The 22,575-nt window shown below is 35.6% G+C and overlaps 5 protein-coding genes across 5 annotated transcripts; 2 read left to right on the forward strand and 3 right to left on the reverse strand.

The window, feature by feature from the left end:
• Window positions 1-1,865: 1,865 nt before the first annotated feature.
• Window positions 1,866-4,314, reverse strand: LOC105174083 (putative purple acid phosphatase 20). The gene is made up of 5 exons (XM_011096065.2): window positions 4,007-4,314; window positions 3,147-3,438; window positions 2,483-3,057; window positions 2,202-2,290; window positions 1,866-2,118 (listed from the first exon to the last, which is right to left on the reverse strand). The coding sequence occupies exons 1-5, from the start codon at window positions 4,154-4,156 to the stop codon at window positions 1,938-1,940; spliced, it is 1,287 nt and encodes a 428-aa protein (XP_011094367.1). The 5' UTR covers window positions 4,157-4,314; the 3' UTR covers window positions 1,866-1,937.
• Window positions 4,315-5,079: 765 nt separating this feature from the next.
• Window positions 5,080-6,901, reverse strand: LOC105174215 (putative purple acid phosphatase 20). Its single transcript, XM_011096240.2, has 4 exons — window positions 6,640-6,901; window positions 5,562-6,136; window positions 5,367-5,455; window positions 5,080-5,293 (listed from the first exon to the last, which is right to left on the reverse strand). The coding sequence occupies exons 1-4, from the start codon at window positions 6,899-6,901 to the stop codon at window positions 5,080-5,082; spliced, it is 1,140 nt and encodes a 379-aa protein (XP_011094542.1).
• Window positions 6,902-10,902: 4,001 nt separating this feature from the next.
• LOC105174084 (purple acid phosphatase 22) lies at window positions 10,903-13,322 on the forward strand. The gene is made up of 5 exons (XM_011096066.3): window positions 10,903-11,156; window positions 11,261-11,552; window positions 12,008-12,576; window positions 12,688-12,776; window positions 12,870-13,322. Exons 1-5 carry the CDS (start codon window positions 11,016-11,018, stop codon window positions 13,087-13,089), a joined length of 1,311 nt encoding a protein of 436 aa, XP_011094368.1. The 5' UTR covers window positions 10,903-11,015; the 3' UTR covers window positions 13,090-13,322.
• A 1,348-nt stretch (window positions 13,323-14,670) lies between these two features.
• Window positions 14,671-15,571, reverse strand: LOC105174085 (A20/AN1-like zinc finger family protein). The gene has a single exon (XM_011096068.3). It carries the CDS (start codon window positions 15,300-15,302, stop codon window positions 14,820-14,822), a length of 483 nt encoding a protein of 160 aa, XP_011094370.1. The 5' UTR covers window positions 15,303-15,571; the 3' UTR covers window positions 14,671-14,819.
• A 4,112-nt stretch (window positions 15,572-19,683) lies between these two features.
• On the forward strand, window positions 19,684-22,312 carry LOC105174086 (uncharacterized). Its single transcript, XM_011096070.3, has 11 exons — window positions 19,684-19,978; window positions 20,059-20,153; window positions 20,242-20,299; window positions 20,430-20,621; window positions 20,752-20,828; window positions 20,922-21,004; window positions 21,080-21,131; window positions 21,291-21,359; window positions 21,448-21,534; window positions 21,625-21,689; window positions 21,770-22,312. The coding sequence occupies exons 1-11, from the start codon at window positions 19,846-19,848 to the stop codon at window positions 21,879-21,881; spliced, it is 1,023 nt and encodes a 340-aa protein (XP_011094372.1). The 5' UTR covers window positions 19,684-19,845; the 3' UTR covers window positions 21,882-22,312.
• Window positions 22,313-22,575: the final 263 nt, after the last annotated feature.

The raw sequence follows: 22,575 nt of genomic DNA on the forward strand, positions 1-22,575 counted from the left end.
GTCACACTGTCCACGACGGAAGCTGAGTACGTGGCAGTTACTGAGGCAGCTAAGGAGCTCATTTGGCTGCAACACTTGTTGGGTGAATTAGGGAAACCTCAGGCAGATGTGATTCTTCATAGCGATAGCCAGAGTGCGATCCATCTGGCAAAGAATCCCGCGTTCCATTCGCGGACAAAGCACATCGAGATCAAGTACCATTTCATCCGACAACTTCTGGAGAAGAAGGCACTGCAGCTGGAGAAGATCCAAGGAGAAAAGAATCCTGCGGACATGCTGACCAAGGCGGTTGCGATGGCGAAGTTGAAGCTGTGTACGGCTTCGACTGGCCTTGATGACTAGAGTAGACAAACCCGGCGGTACCAAGAAAGAAGTGGAGAAAAGCTAATCAATCTTCAAGTGGGAGATTGTTAAGTTGTGAAGATTGATTTGAAGAAGAAAAGGATAACCTGATTCAACTTAGAATTCCCAAGTTGAGTTGGAGAAGGATAACCCGATTCAAAGTTGAGTTGGAGAAGGATAACCTCATTCAACTTAGAAATCCCAAGTTGAGTTGGAAAAAGGATAAGTCATGGCTATATATACTACTCTTATTAGCATTGTTTTAATAGAGCAAAGTAGAATAGAGTAGAGAGAAAAGAAAGAGTTGAGACGAGGGTGAGTGTTGTCTTTCACGTGTGGTGAAGACTTGCATACAAGTGTGTGTGTGTTGTACTCCTCAATTTTCCTCCTCTTTGAGTGTTTTCTCCTGGCTTGGTATCGCCCCCAGACGTAGGATTTATATCCAAACTGGGTTAACAAATTCGTGTGTCTTTTATCGCCTTCATATTCCACCTGTTATCCATCTTAACCCGATCCATTTCCTAACATTAATCAAACCAGAAAAGAGGGTGAGGATTTTATAGTGGTCAGAAATTGAAGATGAAGGCGGTGGAGGATTGGTAGTTTAGAGAAACAAGGGAGAGAGAGAGAGTGATGGGGAAGATGAAGAGAGAAAACAACGGCTAATACAAAAAATGAGGGGGAAAGTGATAAGGGTTAGGATTAAGTAGCCGGGTCGGGATGTGGGTCGGGTCAATGGGTTGGGTTGGGTAATGGGTCAGGCAACAAGTGGGCCACCATCCAAGTGAGAGGCTTTGGTGGGTTGGGTCATGAGCCAAAATCCAACAATGACTTTTATTGCTTTTAATTTCTAAATTCGATTATTATATTTCAAAATATTGTTTGATTACACCAAAGTGAAATTTTTCCAACAACGCCATGCCACAGATTTCTGACTAGTTCAAGAAATGATGGAGGTTGTGGGTCTGATTTCGTTTGATCAACAAGAGACGATGCATACATAGTTTGTTGTTGGTAGGATAAAAGAGTAAATTTTGGAGTTGTAAGTAATAAGTAGCAATTAGCTCCCATAGGCCAAGAGTGCAGTGGCGATGAAATTTTGGACCACAACACAACTCAATAAGTTTGTGAATATGGAGAGGTTGAGGTTGGCGACGTTTCTTTCATCATTATACACTTCACTACACCATCCTACTTTTTGTACTTGCTTCCCTTTTCCAAAATATCATAACTTAGGAATATTCCCCTCTTTTCTTAACCATTCTCAATCTCAATCTATCCCTTCTTTTTCTTTGCCCAATGGATGTAGTAGCCCAGCCCCAGCCCCAGCCCCAACCCCAGCCCAATCCCAAATTATAGTAATGTAGGCGAGAGGCCCGTCGAATTTTATTTAAATCATGAGGTTGAAGTTTCACGATTAAAATTTTATGAATCAGAGTTCACGAAGGATGTTGGTCTATATGTTACTTTGATAATGTTTTGTTTTGTTTTCTTTTTATGCATTTTGGTCGACATTAACAATGTATCAAGCAAACTAGGAACCGGTTATATAAGCGGTAATAGTGTTGCAAACATTTATTCATTTGATTCAAAATTTAAGAGCAAGCGGAGACAGATGCAAGGCTTCTCAACCAGACCTCATCAGATGCAACCGCAACATTGTCGTCGTTTATGTGCCATGTCCATAGAGCATGGGTTGCATTTACTATGTTCAGATGCCCATGCCCAAAACTTGGTTCCCTAAATGCAGATATTCTTGGCTGTGGATCCATAAACCTGGCAACCATAACGCGCAATTTATTAAGAAAATGACAATAATATGTCTACAGTTGATTCATATCCCGTAGACAAATAACTACCTCATAGCAAGACCTTCGCGATTGCCTCCATCCCCAATGGTTATATGCACGGGACCACATTCGTCGGCTTGATTCTTGTAGACACGCACCTAATTAAAGTGAAATATTTAAATATATATGGCTTGACAAGGGAGTTGAGAATTAGGTGAGATTTTAGAAAAATGATAGTTAGTTAGAGGTCGTTTTCAATCATTAGAAATCCATTTTCTAAAGTACTATTCATAACTTTGGATCAATTACAAGTACTCTATAAGTGTGCAAATTGAAGAAATATGGCTTACAAAGCGCTCATAGGCATGGACATGCCCTGCAAAAATGGCATCCACACGGGCACGGTACAGCAAATCCTCCATGGATGTCTTCATGCCAACAGACTCGTGCTCTCCTTGATGCGCTTCATTAGAATTGTACCATGGTGCATGTATGAGAGCAATTAGCCACGGAGTTTTTCTCCGATCTATCTTCCTCAGATCAGCCTGCAGCCAACGGTACTGATCTGATTCGGGCCCAAAATCAGCATAAGATCCCAGCATGATGACATGAACACCAGCCACTTCAAAGGAGTAGTATAAGTTTGAAGATGAATCACTCTCCTCATAAGGCATAAACCATCTTGCAATGTATGATGTAAAGCTCTCATGATGGACGGCTGGGATTTTCTCGACTTCGTGGTTGCCTTGTGTAACCATCCACGGCCGGTTGCTGGCTAGTGGCTGTACCAACTGCCCGAAAGTGTCCCAAGATGGTTGGTACATATCAGCATAAGACAAATCTCCCGGCAATAGCAATACATCATAGTTTGATTTCGCAATGTGGTCAAGGGTCGAACTTGTCCACTCAGTTTGCCCAAGATCACCTGCAATAAACAGACATATGAGAAAGCACGCAGACAGACACAAACAAAAATGTATATATCACTATCTATATATGATTGATTGTCTCTACCTACGATTGCAAATTTGATAGGATACAGAGATGGTGGAGTTTTGAAGCTGAACTCCATCGAAGAACTCAGACCACAACGGTAGTAATACACCGTGTTTGGCTTCAAAGGACCGATGACCACGTTGTGTATTTCTCCCGAGCGATATGTTACATAGTGGTACATATTGGTAGTTCCGTTGGCGGAGGAAGTACTAGCTCCCGGAGACGTACCGTAGTAAACAACTGATGGGGTTGGATCAGAAGTAATCCATGATATTCTCATGTGGTTCTCACCGCTCAGAGATATGTGCACCTGCAAGCATCAGAACCCATGCTTGTTTATCAGGGATTAATTAATACCTTCGAGGATAAAAATTGTTACATCAACTTATCAAAGTACACTAGTATCATACATGTTAAGGAAGCTCAAGTTTGTTGTTTTTAGTTCAACCTCCCCCTAAGTTGGTGTGCTTGCTTTCAACAAGATGCAGAAATTAATCATTAACAGTGTAATAAAACAATTAAATCAATATGCAATGGAACACAAGTTCATCAGGATTTTAGGGCCACGACCAAGATCCGATATTAGATATAATTCGAGAAAATTAGGAAGCCTGTCCAATTACAAATTGATGTAATATGCTCAAGCAAATTCGCAATAATAACGTAATCCCAAGTAATTACACACACAAAATCATTAATTACAAGGTTGAGAAACACAAAGATTGCCCAAACCAAAAACAGAATGCACAACACAAGTAACAGCCAATGATTGCTGCAAGAGAGAGAGAGAGAGAAGTGTGTAAATGAATCTATGGCGACACGAAAATCAATGCAAGAAAAACAATCACTAGAAGAGATCATAAACGTAGATTTTTTACCTGTTGTGGAGAAGTGGGATCAATTTCATCAAGTTGTTTAAAGAGTAGCCCTGAAAGGGACCTCCGCGGCGGCGGCCGGCGGTATTCAGCGGCGCAAACATCAATGGCTACCGCAAAAACTAATAACAAAACCAAGCAGTTGGAGGCCATACCCAGAAAACCCAAAACAAAAAGAAAAAAAGAGGAAGATGAGAAGTGAAAAGGAAAGAAGAGTAGAGAATTTTTGAGAGTGAAGTTTGCGGCTATATATGGTATAAAAACAGTTGTGTGAACTGGAGAGAGAAAACAGAGGTTACAGACAAAAAGGACAACACAGGAATCCTTGCCTTAAAAGTCTTTACGGGCGGCAATCCGTTGCAGGATTAATGCTGCCAACACGGCTTTGCCTATATTTACGTGCATGCTTTTCGCACATCATCTCTTTACTTTGTCGGTTTTTCTTATGCACTTGTTGATCTATATTGTGTCTGAAACATGATATCTGCTTCTATATTGGGATAGATGGCCTTTCAACCTAATGATTATTACTACGTAATATGATTTGAATCCAACATTATTAGTATTAATTCCTCATGAAATGAGTTTATACCTTTGTTATGTAAGAATCTGAAGCAACTGATTGTGAAATAGGTCCAATTATATTTACTATAAGATTGATTTAGATTAATAATGAATATTCGTTGATAAGTAATTTTGATCTGGGTTCATAGATAAAATATTGTGTCACAAGATTGGAGTCGTAAAAAAGGAAACCGTTGATATTGTCCCTGCGAAACTGTGGGTATGGGCTATAATGTGCAACTTTGACTGGGCCGTTCCTGGGCTTTCCTATGTCCAATCTTGGCCCAGTCCATTCCCAAAGAAGTCCAAGCCTATAAAATGAAGGCTTCGATGTCATATGTCGGCTAGCCCAGCCCAGCCCAACTGAGAATCCATTTTACTCTGATCTAGGAAAAGGATCGAGTCCTACACCTACATTACACCAGAAGAAAGACTTAACCAATCAAGACCGTTGACAACAAATTAATTGATCACTTCACTCAGTATTATCTAGATATGATCAGTATTTTGACTCATGTGTTCCAATTCAGTCCATGTATTCGTGATTTGTAACAAGTTGGGACAGTTGCAAGGCTCCTCAATACGACATTATCAGATGCAACAGCAATGTCTTCCTTGTTTCTATGCCATGTCCACACAGCATGGGTTGCGTTTAGTACCGACAACTGTCCGTGCCCGAAATTTGCCTCCCTGAAAGCAGATATCTTTGGCTGTGGCTCCAAAAACCTGTTGACGAAAACGACACGAGTTGAATCTATCCACTAATTTTTGCATTATGAGTTTGAGTGATTAAAGTTACCTTAGAGCAAGGCCTTCATGATTGCCTCCGGCCCCTGACGTTATGTACACCGGACCACACTCGTTGGCCTGATCCTTGTACACTCGTACCTAATCCATGTGTAGTAGTAATAAGTCGGAAAAAAGTATGATCTTAGTTATAACAATCTGTAACTCTCTGTATGAAATTAGAAATGCAACATTAGTAACGGCTTACGAATCGTTCATAGGCATGGACATGGCCTGCAAAAACGACATCGACACGAGCTCTATAGAGCACATCTTCCATGGCCTTCTTCATGCCAAAAGACGCATACTCTCCTTGATGTGCTTCATTAGAATTGTACCATGGCGCATGCACAACAGCAATGAGCCACGGTGTTGTTCTCCTATCAACCTTGCGCAAATCGGCCTGCAGCCAACGGTACTGGTTGGAACCAGGTTCGAAATTGGCGTATGAGCCGAGCATTAGGACATGAACGCCGCCAGCCTTGAAAGAGTAATACAAGTTTGAAGGCGAACCGCACTCCTCGTAAGGCATAACCCATCTTGCATTGTAAGATGTAAAACTCTTGCGATAAATCCCTCTGATTCTCTCTCGTTCGTGGTTTCCTTCTGTGACCATCCATGGCCTCTTGCTGGCCAGTGGCTCCACGAAGTGCCCGAAAGTATCCCACCTCGGCTGGTACATGTCTGCATACGACAAGTCTCCTGGCAATAGCAACAGATCGTAATTTGACTTCTCAATGTGTTCGAGTGTAGAACTCGTCCGTTGTGTTTGTCCGAGATCACCTGTTCCAGTAGTTTATAATGTATCAATCGCCAGCATTATTTTATACTGATACACACAAATATGAGAAATTCTTCAAGTAGCTGATTCAGTGGGTGTAGCACCAGCATGTAACACCAAAAATTAAATGGGTGAAAATTAGGACACAACAGTCATTTTGTCCTCTAATTTTAAAATTTTCAAATGTTGAGGACAAAGAATAATCGAAATTCACTAAAATAGCTGGACAAGTGCTTATGTGAGTTTACGATCGGATTTTTCCAGTCATTGTAGTAATTAAATTTCATCTATTTTTGTGCTTAATGTGTAAAGTTTTCAACTTACAGGACAAAATTATCAAAATAAATTTGTAAAGAGTAAAATTTTCAACCTGATATGATTCGACTATCTGTAAAATCTAAATTTTAATATTTTATGCAATATTTTGCAAAAAAAAAAAAAGCAATGCTTCAAGCATGATGAAAGCATAGCAAATAACCCATCTTGTTTAATTTTGTATTGTTACCTACAACGGCGAACTTGATTGGAAATGGTGATGGTAGAGTCTTAAAGGTGAACTCTGGAGAAAACTTAATGCCGCAACGATAGTAATACAACGTGTCTGGGTTCAAGGGGCCAATGACGACATCGTGTATCTCCCCGGAAGTGTACCTTAGATAGTGATACATATTAGTACTCCCCTTTGCTGACAAACTGTAATTCCCGGAAGACGTACCATAGTACACAATTGCCGGAGTAGGGAACAACGTTGTCCATGATATTCTCATGTGCTTCTTACCACTCAACGATATTCGGACCTGCACCCTCTCCTCTCTTCATATTCATTATTAATGTATGAAACATAGGTAATGAATAATGTCATATGGTAATGTTCTCCAAAAAATTAAAAAATAATGTTATACGGTACTCTTTGGACAAGAAACGGTCGTCGGGATCGACCGCCCTGTTTCTGGCGGATCTAACTCGCAAAACTGGATTACTTATATATTTTCTTGGATGCATGAAAATTAAAATCAATTTTTGTCTCTCTTAATTCTTGCATCTTAGAAATTAAATTAAATTTGGTGATTACCTGTTGTGGCGACTGCAAGAAGAGGCGCATGGTGGGTGGAGACGTGGGATAGGTGAAAACTGCATAAAAATGCGTGGCCATAGCCATGACTGAAAGAAGAATGTGAATCACTCGGCCCATGCATGCTACAAAGAATTACTGGAATTAATTAATATTTCAATCTTTTCAGGAGTAAAGAGAGTCCGTTGATGGTCAATATTGATGTCTTTTGCCATTAATTTATACTCATCTCCTTCTGTCAAAGTATTCAAATTTGCAGTTGAAATTCAAAAGAAAACGAGTTTAATTTTAGATCCCATATTTTAAATTAGTGTTTATCTTTAGATATCTCGTGTATAAAAATTATACGATCACTTAGTAAGTTATATATATATATATATATATATGAAGTTGAATATAAAATAAAATACTAATTTAAATAAATCATTCAAACTGCAAATTCAGCTTATGAAAAGTAGGAGAATAAGGAAAATTCTTAACAAAATATAAAAAGTGCATTGTAGAATCTAGATTTGGAAATAATAAGGTTAGGAAGAGAATACTCTATTGTATGATATAACAGTTGGTAATTAAAATATTTATCGTAAAAAATTATAGGAAACTACTTGAGATAAATGACAATGATTGGATTTAAAAAAATGTTACCAAGGAAAATGAAATAATGGGATTTCACTATGAAAGAAAACGCTCATAGCAATAGTAACGAGGGTTCAAGTCAATGAGACATAACTCAATTGACGAAAGTGAGGTTTCATAACATGTGGAGATGTTATTCTACTGTTATAGTAGGTGTTGTTCTACTTTAATAGTAGTTGTTGATTAGATATATTTACTTGATATGGATGATTAGTTGTCAGTGATTGTTAGATATAAATATTTGATATTGATGATTATAATCGATTCAGATAAAACTTGCAACTACCGAAAAAAATTTGAAAAATTTAATGATTTATCCATCACATGAACATATATGTACATTATTAACATTTTTAAATAAATAAAAAAAAAGGGGTCTCCTATTCTGCTTCAGGTGAAGACGCAAACAGAGTTGAAATCCATTAATTTTTCAACAATTAAATAAAAAATAAAAAATAAAAAATAAATATGCCCCTTAGTTGCCGACCACGGTCAGTAGTACTGCATCAACGTGAAGAAGGCTTCTTCCTTAAGTTGGAGTTAGTCACGTAATGTCCAATTTCTTGTTTTGTTGTCAAGAAAATAATAATAAGAGTTGAGGATAGCGACTTAAATGGACACATACATGCGACTTCGTTTGTCCTACATACAAGTGTTTATCAGATACAGTACATTCCATGAATATGCTTTGCTGATAATTTTGATTATTCTTTTGAATGAATGGTGCGAGCATCTCCTCCACGAAAATTGGATCCTGATACCTAGGTACGTACGCGGTCTGCTCAGGGCTTTGTCTGAATTTTTGGATATAACTCATCATGTGAAAAGGACTTTGCGATTTTATGAAATTTTGAATTATCTAATAATCACACCCACACAAACTTGGTTTCCATATGTTTCTGTGTCTTCTTCAACTATATTTGACGTTGGATTGAATTCAGTTCGATTTTGTTATTATTATTTTAAAACTTTTAAGTTTAAAGACATATAAATTTAATTTTAAAATTGAGATGGGTTCATAAAATCAACTCGCAAATAATCAATTTCATGACGATGGAGTCTCTTCGGAGATCTGACGGGATTCGGAGCATTAATGTTGTTATAAATCGCACCCATACAACTGAAGAATGTCGTGACATCCAAAACGAGTTAGAAAAATTAATTCAAAGAGGGCACTTGGAGGAGTACGTCAACCAGTATCCACGAGAATGTCAATTTGACCAAGGGTGAGCAGGCTACCTTGAGAACTAATAAACGTCAATGGGAAGAAACTCCGTCGTCACAAAATAGAAAGTTTGCACGGCAGAAAAAAAGCTCCCGTAACTATTCATGATTTGACAAATAACCAGTATAAATGCATCAAAAGTAATTCACCCATTGGCTCCCCTATTCAAAATCACAACCACATCAAATTCCCATGACTTAGACCTACTTGAATATTTATTGCTAGTTGTTCCCAGTTGGGGCAAATAATTAATAATGTATATTTATATGTATTAATTAATATTAGCACTGCAATATATTTCAGGCACCCCCACATGGGACAGAATTATATAATGGTTTGTCACCGACCCTAAAATTACAAAATCTATATAATTAATGCATTTATATACCTCTAAAAGAAATATATTTATATAAATATTTAGTGGTCAAAAAAAAAAAAAAACAGTGAGTGTAAGTGAAGATCAGATTTGTACTATGGTTATACAAATAATTACATGAACGTAAAACAATATAAACACATATAAAATAATATTGTTAACTCAATAAAACAGGAGTTAGGAATTACAGTTATCTCAAATTAAAATAAATCTATTTTTCAATAAATAAACCCAAGCCTGTATATAGTTGGAAACATTTATTTGCAAAATTTGTGACCAAACAAACCAAAGCCTATACACAGTCACGCCTTCTTATATTTAGCATAAATACAAATAATCTTATTATTTGAAAAATTATAAATTTTTCCCTTGCTCTCTCTGATTTTGATGTTCGTATAACAGGGATCCCACTCTGTTAGGCTTTTATCTAATTTTTTTAGGTGAACTGTCCAAAATATTCTTTTGAATTATAAATTATAATTTTGTATGTTTTTAAATTTTATATAATATTTTTATGAACTGATATTCTCTATGCATTATTTGTTTTATCCAACGTCAACTTTTTTTAAAAAAAGAAAAAGAAAAAGTCCAACAAGGGTAAAATAGTAAATTTTAACTCGCCGTTTAAGAACTACATGATTATTTTCAATTTGAGGGAGATATTTGTAATTTTTTAATAATGAGGAGTATTCATAATTATGTCAAATATATCAAAGAGGTAGCTATAATTTATCATTAAATTAAACAGCAATCCAATTTCTATGTAATATGATGTGTAATTTTCTCGATCTAAAACTGCACAACTACATGATTATTTTCAATTTGAGGGAGATATTTGTAATTTTTCAAACAACGAGGGGTATTCATAATTATGTCAAATATCAAGGAGGTAGCTATAATTTATCATTAAATTAAACAGCAATCCAATTTCCACGTAATATGATGTGTAACTTTCTCGATCTGAAACTGCACAAGACCTTCTATTCTAATCTATTTTTAAGTTAAATGGTTATAAATACATTTTAAATTTTGAATAAACAATCGATATAAATTAATTATCTATATATATATATATATATAATATTATTACTGGAAGCCAACAAACTACTTTAAAATAGACAATTTAAATTGATGAAATTCAAATTTAGGACATATTAATTACCAAATCTCATCAACTTTGCCAACTAATTAAAGTAGGCGTCATTGGTCGTTTCATTTCAACCTTTTAAAGTGAGATTTTGTAATAATTTCATGAAAAGATAGACGCTGACGATCGACTTTGTTAATTAATTTCTATAATTTTTATCATATATAGTAAAGTAATGATCCGTTTTATATGGTGAGTTCATTGACATTGATGTAAGCATATCCAAAATTTGTCCCAACTCAGTTCCTTCACGCTATTGCATTTAAATTAATTTAATTATTCCCTTTCTATATATCAATTCTTACTCCCTCCTTTTTTCCAATATAATACAATCCAACAGTTGTGTGCGAGAAATATTGTACATACATCCTCTTATTCGGACATTGAAGCTTTAATTCACGATTACCATTCTTATTTTTTCCAAAATGAAAACATTACTCCCACATTTCCTTCTCTTCTTCCTCTTGTTCGTCGCGACAATGGGGGTTTCGCCGGAATATACCCGTCCACATCCACGGCCACTCATTTTCCGGCCGCATAACAGGTCGGAGTCAGAGCCTCAACAGGTCCGCATTTGATGTGTATATACATACGCATACTTTCTTGATTGCTCTGTGAAAGTATACATACGTACGAATTGTAAAACTTATAGTCCTTTGCAAATTTTCAGGTGCATATTTCAGTGGCGGGGAAAGATAATATGAGGGTTTCATGGATTACTTCAGACAAGAAGGTTAAATCCGTAGTTGAATACGGAAAGACGCCGGGGAAATACGAGGCGTCGGCCACCGGAGAGAGTACTTCGTATAAATACTTCTTCTACAGTTCAGGTGAAATCCACCATGTCAGAATTGGACCATTGGAGCCGAGCACAATGTATTACTACAGATGCGGTGGTTATGGGCCGGAGTTCAGCTTCCGCACGCCGCCGTCGGCTTTTCCGATCGAATTTGCCGTCACTGGTAAGTGGTGGTGGCCGCCTATTTCTTTCACATTTTGCTTCTTAGTCATCGGTTGCGTGCCTGTTTTTAAGTCTTTTTCGAGTTAGTTCCATTAGTTCAGTGAAAATGAGACCATTATTGGAGAGGAAAAACTTGCAAGCAAAGCCTTTCTGCACCTCCCTTTTTTTTTTTTTTAATTATTTTTCTCAATTTTTGTGTTGAAGTCTCTAAAATTTCATCTGAAACGCTTGGAATTTGATTTTATTAATGGATACAATCTTTTGGTATTGTAATTGATTATCTAACCCGGATAATTCATTAACTAACAATCAAGAACGTTAAAATTATTTGATTTCTAACATGTAATTATCATATATTTTGTATCAGTAATATTTAATAAGTCTAATAATCAATTTTGTTTTGATGCGGTAATAAATCAAATTCATATTAATATTCTTTTGCACTTGAATATATAGGTGATCTAGGGCAAACTGAATGGACAGCATCAACCTTATCGCACGTCGGCGCTAGGGACTACGATCTACTGCTTCTCCCCGGTGATCTATCTTATGCCGATACTAACCAGCCACTATGGGACTCATTCGGGCGCTTGGTCGAGCCATACGCGAGCACCCGGCCTTGGATGGTCACCGAAGGAAACCATGAAATTGAAACCTTCCCAATCATTTACCCCCATGGTTTCAGAGCCTACAACGCCAGATGGCTAATGCCACACCAAGAGAGTGGGTCCACATCCAATTTATACTATTCATTCGACGTGGCTGGTGCCCATATAATCATGCTCGGATCTTACACTGACTTTGATTCCAACTCGAATCAATACAAGTGGCTCCGAGGTGATTTGGCAAGAGTTGATAGGAGAAGGACACCTTGGATATTGGTAACGATACATGCTCCGTGGTACAATTCTAATCTTGCTCATAAAGGAGAGGGAGAGAGCATGAGGAAAGCCATGGAGAAAATATTGTACGAGGCACGGGTCGATGTGGTCTTTGCGGGACATGTTCACGCATATGAGAGATTCGTATGTGAAGTTCACTTTCTTTTTATATAATTTTAATCTTTTTTCTAAGGTCGATTTTAGACTATTATTAAGATATATAATTAATTGAATTTTTGGTTTTGATTGGTGCAGACAAGGGTTTATGATAACAAGGCGGATGAATGTGGTCCTGTGCATGTGACCATTGGCGATGGGGGAAATAGAGAAGGACTTGCTATGTTGTAAGTACCTCTACCTTCCTTCTTGCGTTCTCACATATATATTTTGAAGTAAAAATCAGTTAATTACATGTTGTTGTTACTGAACTTGTTAAGGTTCGAGAACCCTAGTCCTTGGATCTCAGTGTACCGAGAAGCAAGCTTCGGACATGGGCGACTGAGGATAGTGAACAGCACCCATGCGCATTGGTCGTGGCATCGTAACAATGAGACGGACGCACATATGTCGGACGAGGTATGGTTGGAAAGCTTGAGCTCCTCCACACCCTGCAACCAAATTAATATTTCATCCACTTCTCCAAATGACGAATTATAGTAAATGTTGCACTGAGATCAACACCTAGAAATTTGAATGCTCTTTGAGATCACCTGTGCTTGATTTGTATACATATTTTAGAGTGTACTGATGAGATTGTAGCAAAAAATTGTATCACTAGGGAAAAACAAAAATATGTGTTGTGTATGTGAATGAAAAATTTTATGTAATTATTTTATTTCCCTCCTTTCGATTTTTATTCTGCCACACAAATGTGGAATTATTGCTTGTCATTTACTCTCTGTTTTTTTTTTTTTTTTTTTTGTATACCCACGTAAATATTTTTAAGAAAATTCAGAATCAGGTTAAATTTGACCATATTTATGCCCTATCTTTGTATTTATACAAGTTAAATATATAAATATAAACCAGGTTGGCACAATATTATATTAAGTGATACTTATATTATTTTTTTTTAGATTTAGTGTAATTACACGTAATTTTTTATGGATGAAAAAATTACATTTAATATTCATAACGTTTATTTCTATAAATAGATCCATCTATTAGTAAAACCCACAAAAATTTATAAACATCGATAAAAAAGTTGAATGAAAAATTATATTTACCTGCATAAGCACAGTTTTGTAAAAAAAAAATTATTTTACATGTACCAAGTTAATCAAGGCTAAATATGTATTTTAATTCAATTTTTTTTTTATTGATATCAACAGAATTAAATGAATTTTAATTAATGGATAAATTTATTTGTCGAAAAAAATAATATTAAATAAAAAAATTTAAATTATAAAAAAAATTCATATAATTACACAAAATCTGAATGAATGGATGTTTAATTATCCGTTCCACATTAATAGAGTAGAGTAAATATGTGTAAAAAATGTTGGTAGTGAAATGGGGGTATCTGCAATTGCCGTCTTATACCGAAAGAGATTATAGTTTTCCCATATGCGCCCAACAACGACATTACAGACAAAGGAACCACAACTCGAGTGATGGTCCCCTGTTACCAATGTGAAACACTGACACACCTATGTATACAGAGACAGAGAGAGAAACAAAAAGGCTTGCTTGAATCATCACGCAACTTTTCTGCCCAACTCACAAATAAGCAGCTTTGTACCACGAATCAATGGACCACATCCCAAACCCATACCCATACCCATACCCATAACCCATAACCCATACCCAAAACCCACTATTATTTAGTGGGTGTTGCTCGTCTCTTAAGCAACAACCTTTTTTTACCCAATTTTTATTATTATCTCAATTATTACAAAATTCTTACCTTTTTCTTTTTCATTAATAATATCACTATTAAACTCAACTAATAATGTATGCTTTTTTAGTCATAAAAATCTAATTTCCCCCCATTTTAGACCAAATTTCTTACCAACAACCAACACCAAAATTTCTCAATATTTAATAAAATATACATTAAAATTAAAATCGACTTTGAAAGTTTTTAAATTAAGAAATATTGAAACTAATTGAAAGAATTTGATATTAATTTCTTCAATTCAAATGCAATATAGTCCAAACTTATTATTTTTGGGTAATACAAATTAGGAATATCAGGAAGCTGTGAGATGATATTGATTATGGTAATAGACTACTAAATGAAGAAAATTATATTAAATTTTTAATTAATAAAACGTAAAAATTATACACATCAAATTCACAGGATCATCATTTCTTTTCTTATAACCACCGTGGCCGACCCATCTCGACCACTCATCCCTACAATGAAGAAATCCGACGGCTCAGGATCAAATCTTGTCCAGCTTGTCGGCTTTGACCACCGGATTAGCCTTAGCGATGGCCTCCCTTCCCATGGCCTTGAAATCAAACGTGCATCCGTGCTTCTCCGGGTACCGGTGGCTCCCACAGAAGGTGATCCCGCACCTGCACCTGAACCCCGTCAGCCCCACCTTCTTCCTGCACGTGGAGCACCGGTTCGTCGGCGGCTGCGGCTGCGGCTGTGCCTGCTGCTGTACCGGCATCGGGGGAGACTGAGCCGCCACCGTCGCGACGGAGGACTCAGCCTTGTCCGGCGAGGAAAGACTCAGCTGCGCCGCGGTGGACGGCGGCGGCGCAGTCGAGGGAGTGGAAAAATCAGCAGATTTCTTGATGGAAAGGTCCCTGTAACATTTAGAACACATATTTTGCGTGGCAGGGCTGCCGAAAAAGCCGCAGTTATTGACGCACAAGCGGTGGCCTTCGGGAGCCTGAAACCCGTGCTCTTCAGCCATATCAAGAACACCAAAACCAGGAGAAATCAAGGGGGGAAAGTGATGGCTGCGTATGATGATTTTTATGCACAAGGGGGAGGGGGAGGAATCTATATGATGAAGAGGAAGGGATTGGAGAAGGAATAATAAAAAGAAAAGTGGGGGAAGTGGAAGGATCCAAGAAAGGGGAGAAAAAAGCCAAAAGGGAATTCAATAAGGAAATAGAAAAGAGTGAGTCAATCATAGAAGAGATAGAGAGAGTGGAAGAAGAGGGACAGCCTGGAAATGCCCAAAAAGGAGGATCAATTTAACTCAACTTCCCCTTTGCCTTTTCTGTTTTTTCTTTTCCTGAAAGCCAAAGAAGCTGTAAATCAGAATAATAGATTCAACACAACACAAACAACAAGGCTATTGAGTTGGGATTGTATGGTCCCCCATGTTTATTGTCAACAAACCCTTCTTTTTATATTACAATACTATTCTTTTTTCCATTTTTCAAGAAATCATAAAACTGTAACTATTTTTTTATATTATTTTCACATTGAATTTTCTTTTATAAAATAATATTATGTTCTACTTACCATCTTTCCATACACCACATAACATAACCAAACTATTTCTTTTAATATTATATTTATATATAAATTACGGTATCACATATAATATTAAGATTCCATGACGTGATTTTTTAGACAAAATTGAATGGGTGAGGGACGCGTGGCGACGAGGGAGTGGGTATGGTGGGGTGATGTGGAGCAAATGTGTCACTCTGGGAGGTTTAAAATTAGATTGGCATTGATTTTTTATTATATTTTTGTATCGTATATTGATGTCGTATTAATAAATAATTAATATATTTTTTTAAGTAAAATAATATAATTTAGAAATATAAGCACGTATAAATATAAGATTAAGATAAAAGGTGAATATGAAATGTAAAATGTTGATAAGGAGTAAGGTGGGTAGAAGTAGGTAGCGTGATTCTTGTGCGTGTTTGCTTCTCTGTAGACTTTTCCTCTTTTCTTATTTAATGGTCGTCAATTATGGATGACGAGAATAAATAAATAGTGTGTTAATTTAATGTAGGGATTTATTACATTATTGTTGGACCGTCCATCTGTTTTGCTCAACACAATCATAGGTATGATGATATACGCACGAAAGCCACTCACCAATCGCTCCTGCAAGGAGGAAAGGGTCAATGCCCTTATCACTATGCCTTTTATTTCTTTCTTTTCTTTTTTTCCACTCAACTTGGTTTACTATTAAATGTTTGGGCTAATCCGTGCAATATTGAGGTGATTAAATTGTCAATTGATTGACTCTTGGGATGTCAATTTGGGAATTGTAATTTGGATTTTGTTGGTAGAAGTCTATTTGCACGTCATGAATTTTATTGTATATTCGTGTGTTGTGAATCTTGTGATCGTGTGTTGTGAATTTCGTAATTAATTATTATTATTTTTTTGATTTTTTATTATATAGATTATGGCGTATTTCTTGGCCTGTTAAGGGAGAAACCACCAGTTGAGACATTGTTGTACTGTACGATCTTGTTTTATTAATAAAACTTACATTTACTAAAAAAAAAATTAATTATTTTTATGAGTAATATGTATCTATATATATATAAAAGAAAGGTAAAGTTATGCAGTCAGTAAATCGAACAAAAGTTTCGATAATAACATATATATATTGATATCCTATTTTATTGTGTTTATCAAGGGTCAAAATCGAAACCTAATGGAAAGACAAATTTTTCAAAAACTTCGTGCAGAGTATTGAACTATATATGATTTGCACTCAATTTTTAGATTCAGGTGGATAGTGGTTCTGGTCGATTCAGAATCGGCACAAAAATCAATTCAAAAAAGTCTAGCCCACAATCCATCTACTATTGTTCATGATCGATTTTGGAATAGACTTGAGCCTTTAAATGGGCCTTAAAATGGGTTCATTTATAAACTCAAACCCAACCCATGAACCAGCCCCCTTGAGGCTCGATCAAGTCTGCATATGTTTATTTTAATTTTATCTTTTTATGAAATAGAGGTTTTCTTTTGAACAATTATTTAAATTCATGGTTGTATTATGAAATAACATAAATAATAAATTATATACACAAAATATCATAACTAGAAAAAATAATAGTTAAGATTATAATGAACTTCAATAATAATTTGACAAACAAGCTTACAATAATAAATTTAGATGATAATAAATAAAAAAGAATTTAAAATAAACTCTGAAAAAATAAATAAAAAGTATTAATGAATTAAAGTACTGAAAATTTAGAAGTAAAGCAATAAAAATAATAATTTTTAGAATTTCAAAAGTATAAAAAAGCTACTAAAATAGTGAGTTTACAAAATAAAATGAAATTTATATGTCACGTATTATTTTTATAAAAAAAATAACCCAATTGGCCTAGCCCAAGCCCGATTCAGGACCAGGTGGTTCTGCACCATTGGGCTAGTTGGTTCGAAGTTCCAATACTTGGGACCGGCCTGATCCCAAGCAGGCTTAGGGCAACCCAGCCCATTTTGTTATTGATTAAAAATTCAGTCATAGAATGGACTAGTCCAGTTCAACCCACTGTACATCTTGATTTCGGGATAATTCGATCAATTTTAATGAACTGAGCATACCCTTAATTATTTAGCCAATGATACTTGCACCATTTATTATGAGGCAATTGGTGTATATGAATGAATTTTGGTGAGAATATAATGAATTAAGGAAAGGAATGATTTTAGTATATCATTTATATGTTTGATATACCAAAAGAATTGAATAAAAACTTTTCAAAGCACTCATTTATATGTTTAGTAAATAACAATACAACTTAAAAATTAAAACAAAAAACAAATGCACAAAATCTCATTACATATTGAATACTATTTTGGAAAATTAAATTCATTATTAAATTGCAATATATATATTTAGATGTTATAATATATTTAAATTTCTAATAAATACTTATTATTTTTAAGGTGTAAGTTTTTCAGTTAAATTTGTATTATATAAAATAATGATTTTAATTTTATGATTTAAAATTATCTACAATATTATAATTTAATTTTTTGTATAGTTTTAAGTATCTATATTTTATGTATATATTTCTTAAATTTATGATACATTTAAAAGTGTGTAAAATTATTTGTACACATTTAGAGACGTCATGCCACAACAATTAGTATATAATATAAATTCAAATTTTATTTTTATGGAATTTGACATTTCTTTTTCATTTAATTGCTTATGTGGCAGAGAAGAAATAAATGTAATTGTTTTGCCACCCCCTTAATATATCGAGTAGTAAATACAATTAAGCCATTACCCCTATAAACTAAATCATGTTTTGATTACATGACTATTTTCACGCGATATTTTCACTGAAAAATTATTAGACAGACTAATTAAAAATAAAAACTAAAATTTAAAAATAGAAACATTAAAAATGAAATTTAGAGACTAAAGTCATAATATTTACCTTCGATTAATTTACACCCAATAAATAGATTTGATCATTAAAAATGTGGCACGTGAAGGAAGTTTTCTAGAAAGTCTTTGATCCCGTAGCTAAAAAAAAATCATATCCCATCATCACATTTATGACTCACATGAATTTTTATTATTATAAAACAAAAATGGATCTGATTTGTAAATAAGTCGTGTATTCAGTATTCAAACAAGTTTAAAATCGCATAAAAGTACAGTAGCTACCGCACTGAAATATTTTGAGCGTAATGTAATCACTATGATTAGGTGTAATTTCCTTGTCTAAATTCATTACAAACTGGAACAAGAAACCTCGGCGAATAGCATAAAATCATTGAGTGCGGGGCGGGTCGGAACCTATTCCAAACACCATCGGAGTGTTAGATAGATATCGGGGATAATTACATTGTCTTTTTTTTTATGTAATTATATGTGAATTTCACGTCATTTGGAAAATTTTATTTTGTATATTTGAGATTTACTTTCGTATAATAAATAGGTTTTTTGTTAATTAAAATTCACTTGATACTAAAAAAAAATTGAATGAAAGTCGATATGTACCTCAATTGACTTATTGCAGGTCAAACAAACCTTTTGTGACTAATCTACCATTATAATACGTGTAAAGATGTACAAGAGTAATTTCATCATAAAAAGATTTATTATGATTGGAGGTAAATATGATTTTTTATCCATCTTTTGTTTAATATTTATAAAATTCGATAAATTTTGACTCATTAGATGATTTATTTATTAAATAAAAATAAATTTAAAAAATATTAGATGTAAATTTTGAAATGATGAGAGTGTAGAATGGAGTAAAAGTAGAATAAAACAAAGCTCACTTTAAAGCAAACAAAAAGTTGTATATATGTAGTTGACATTTTGAGACACACACCATTTAATCAGTTAAGTGCGCCTCATTTGATCAGACACGCGCCATTTCATCAGTTAGGTGCACCTCGTTTTCCGATCAAATCTTGAAAAATGGTTCCTCGAAACTAGTAAGAAATACTAAAATAACAACCAGTTATTGCTCATTCTTCCACATATCTCAGAAGCCATGAGCAGCAGCAGCTGCTTGTGGATCAACCGTCAGGGCATGGCCCGGACATCATTCCTCTTGTTTTTAGGTCAGGCTGTTTCTCTTAGTTTGGCCACCTCCAGCTTTGCTATTTCTTTGATCACCAATCAAGGTATAGATCTTCATGACTTGTGCACTTTCTTACAATAACATTGTGCTCTGATCTCTGTTTAATTGTGGGGTGTTGTGTAGGTGTGCATACACCGCTAACTCTCTCATTCTTCACATACATGGTTCTGGCTCTCGTCTACGGAAGCATAATGCTCTACCGCCGACACAAATTGCTGGTTTTTACATTAACTAGATACATTGATATCTCACGTTTTGATTTCGGACAACCATGGTATTGACTCCGTTTAGTGTCCAAAACTGCAGGTTCCGTGGTATTGGTATGTTTTTCTAGGCCTTGTTGATGTCCTAGGCAATTATCTTGGTAATGCTGGTTGACTTGCACTTCTCCTGTGTTGAATTGGATTTTTCTATTTCAAATCCACTGTTGTAGTAAAAACATATACAAACTCCCAAGATTATGAAGAAATTCATTTCGGATGGATCTATTGCAGTGACTAAAGCTTACGAGTACACATCAATCACCAGCGTGACGATACTCGATTGCTGGACGATTGCGTGGGCGATAATTCTGACACGGCTTGTCTTGGGGACGCGATATTCCCTTTGGCAGTTCTTTGGGGCGGGAGTTTGTCTAGTAGGCCTTGGTCTAGTGATTCTGTCTGATTCTAATCCCGGTGTTGGAGGTAACATTTTCTGCCCAACCGACAAATGACTCGTCCAATGTAGTTGACACCCTGAGTTCTAGCAAATACATGATCAAGAAACTATTTCAGTACAGATAAATGTCATAACATGATCGAATTTGCCTCTCAGGTGGACCTAAACCTCTTTATGGCGATATTCTTGTCATCGCAGCAACAGTTTTTTTGGCAATGAGCAACATTGGGGTGGTTGGTGAAACTGTCTTGTCCCTTTAATGTTTTGTCAAGTCATGAATACATAATTATTAGACTATTAGACGTATATTTGTATCTTTCTTACAGGAATTTTGTGTTAAGAAGAAAGACCGCGTTGAAGTAGTGACAATGGTCAGCGTGTTCGGCATGCTTGTCACTGCATCAGGGATGTATCCTTGTCTTTAAGCAAACCAGAGAAATGGATTCGAGACTGTAATTTCTGTATTTCCTTCACTTTCTTACAGGGCCACATTGGAGAGGAAGAGCCTCAGATCGATCAGTTGGTCTCCTCAACTAGTAAGTAGACAGAAATACTCATTTCTCCTACGTTTTCTCTTCTTAAAACAACCTCCATATCATGGTAAAAGTTGTCTGATTCTATGCAACATCTAGCAGCTATCTTGTCCTGAAACCAATCAAACCATATTTTGTCTGACATCGCTCCCTCGTCCACAGGTATTAGCCTATGTTGGAAACACGACAGCGAGCTTCATTTTCTATACGCTCGGCCCTTTTGTTCTAAAGGTCAGCTTCATCCGCTGCTGAATTTTGCAGTAAATCAACCATCAGCTATGTTTTTAAACCATACTATTGCACATGTATGCTGATACAGATGAGCGGAGCCACACTTTTCAATCTATCCCTTCTGACGTCTGATATGTGGGCAGTTCTAATAAAACTGTTTATCTACAAGCAGCAGGTATGTATTTTTTCCTAATTTTCACTCGTTCGCCTGCTTCTCCTGGTGTAATCACCTATTCACAGGCGACACAACGGCTGTCAATCACAGGTTAACTGGTTATACTATTCGGCTTATGCGCTTGTGGCGGTCGGGATTTTCATCTACTCGAAAACGTATGTCTTGCAAGCAACAACTTCTTGTTCATTTATTAATTTTGTGACATTTGAAGTTTAGTTAAGTGTTACCTGTGCAGGGAAAGGGACCCTGACATCACACAAGTTGTTGAGGATGGAAACACAAGTCCAGAGTGTTCTCCTCTTATTGAAGAGAATGCAGATATTAGAAATGGCACTCTGCTCCTATGAACAACCCAATGCAAAGACAGGGCAAGATTGTAGTCGTTACCAAAGGGTAAATTGCAATTTATCTACTTGTGTTATGGAAAGTGCAAACAGTCCCCTTATAAAATATAAAATAGAAATTTACCCTCACGTGCTTAAAAAAATGGAGCAAATTTATTTACCCCTTAGGAGGTAAATTGCTTCATTTTTTTAAAATACAAGAGGGTAAAATGCTATTTATTCTTTATAAGGGGATAATTTGTTCATTTTCAATAACACAGGAGGATAAATTGCTATTCACCCTATTCCCAAAGGACAAAAATCTTTTAGTCCTGTAACTACAAGCAATTTCACTTTAAGTCTTTTTTTTCCTTCTCATTTAATTCTTTAAGTTCAATAATTTCGACATATTTTATTTAGTGAATAAATATAGTTCTATATTCAGTTACGTAAAACACATTTAGTCTTTTATAAATATTTAAATGTGACAATTGACACGTTTAACGCTAAAGTTGGCCGGCAATTTACAATGCTGGCCGGAAAAAAGCGCCTGTGATTTACGTGTGAATGAGGATGGTGAGATCAGAGATGTGGATAAAACGATTAATACATGCATTCTTATTCCATAATTTCTATTTTCCAAATTCCCTCTTTCTCTCGTGCCCTAAAATTTCACCAAAAATCCAATGGAAGACCCACCAATTCATCAATTGAAGTA

This window comes from Sesamum indicum, linkage group LG11 (assembly GCF_026168435.1).
Source record: "Sesamum indicum cultivar Baizhima isolate 11 linkage group LG11, ASM2616843v1, whole genome shotgun sequence".
NCBI lineage: Eukaryota > Viridiplantae > Streptophyta > Magnoliopsida > Lamiales > Pedaliaceae > Sesamum > Sesamum indicum.

What these genes read in the sequence shown, in the direction of transcription:
- LOC105174083 (XM_011096065.2), bottom strand. Translation starts at nt 4,156, where the DNA reads ATGGCCTCCAACTGCTTGGTTTTGTTATTAGTTTTTGCGGTAGCCATT. An exon ending in TATCAAATTTGCAATCGTAG is followed by an intron (nt 3,058 to 3,146) that starts GTAGAGACAATC and finishes TGTTTATTGCAG; the next exon opens with GTGATCTTGGGCAAACTGAG. An exon ending in TCCATGCCTATGAGCGCTTT is followed by an intron (nt 2,291 to 2,482) that starts GTAAGCCATATT and finishes CACTTTAATTAG; the next exon opens with GTGCGTGTCTACAAGAATCA.
- LOC105174215 (XM_011096240.2), bottom strand. Translation starts at nt 6,901, where the DNA reads ATGAGAATATCATGGACAACGTTGTTCCCTACTCCGGCAATTGTGTAC. An exon ending in TCCATGCCTATGAACGATTC is followed by an intron (nt 5,456 to 5,561) that starts GTAAGCCGTTAC and finishes CACATGGATTAG; the next exon opens with GTACGAGTGTACAAGGATCA. An exon ending in CATGAAGGCCTTGCTCTAAG is followed by an intron (nt 5,294 to 5,366) that starts GTAACTTTAATC and finishes TTTCGTCAACAG; the next exon opens with GTTTTTGGAGCCACAGCCAA.
- LOC105174084 (XM_011096066.3), top strand. Translation starts at nt 11,016, where the DNA reads ATGAAAACATTACTCCCACATTTCCTTCTCTTCTTCCTCTTGTTCGTC. An exon ending in CGGAGTCAGAGCCTCAACAG is followed by an intron (nt 11,157 to 11,260) that starts GTCCGCATTTGA and finishes GCAAATTTTCAG; the next exon opens with GTGCATATTTCAGTGGCGGG. An exon ending in AGAGAAGGACTTGCTATGTT is followed by an intron (nt 12,777 to 12,869) that starts GTAAGTACCTCT and finishes GAACTTGTTAAG; the next exon opens with GTTCGAGAACCCTAGTCCTT.
- LOC105174085 (XM_011096068.3), bottom strand. Translation starts at nt 15,302, where the DNA reads ATGGCTGAAGAGCACGGGTTTCAGGCTCCCGAAGGCCACCGCTTGTGC.
- LOC105174086 (XM_011096070.3), top strand. Translation starts at nt 19,846, where the DNA reads ATGAGCAGCAGCAGCTGCTTGTGGATCAACCGTCAGGGCATGGCCCGG. An exon ending in CTTGTCACTGCATCAGGGAT is followed by an intron (nt 21,005 to 21,079) that starts GTATCCTTGTCT and finishes ACTTTCTTACAG; the next exon opens with GGCCACATTGGAGAGGAAGA. An exon ending in TCGGCCCTTTTGTTCTAAAG is followed by an intron (nt 21,360 to 21,447) that starts GTCAGCTTCATC and finishes ATGCTGATACAG; the next exon opens with ATGAGCGGAGCCACACTTTT.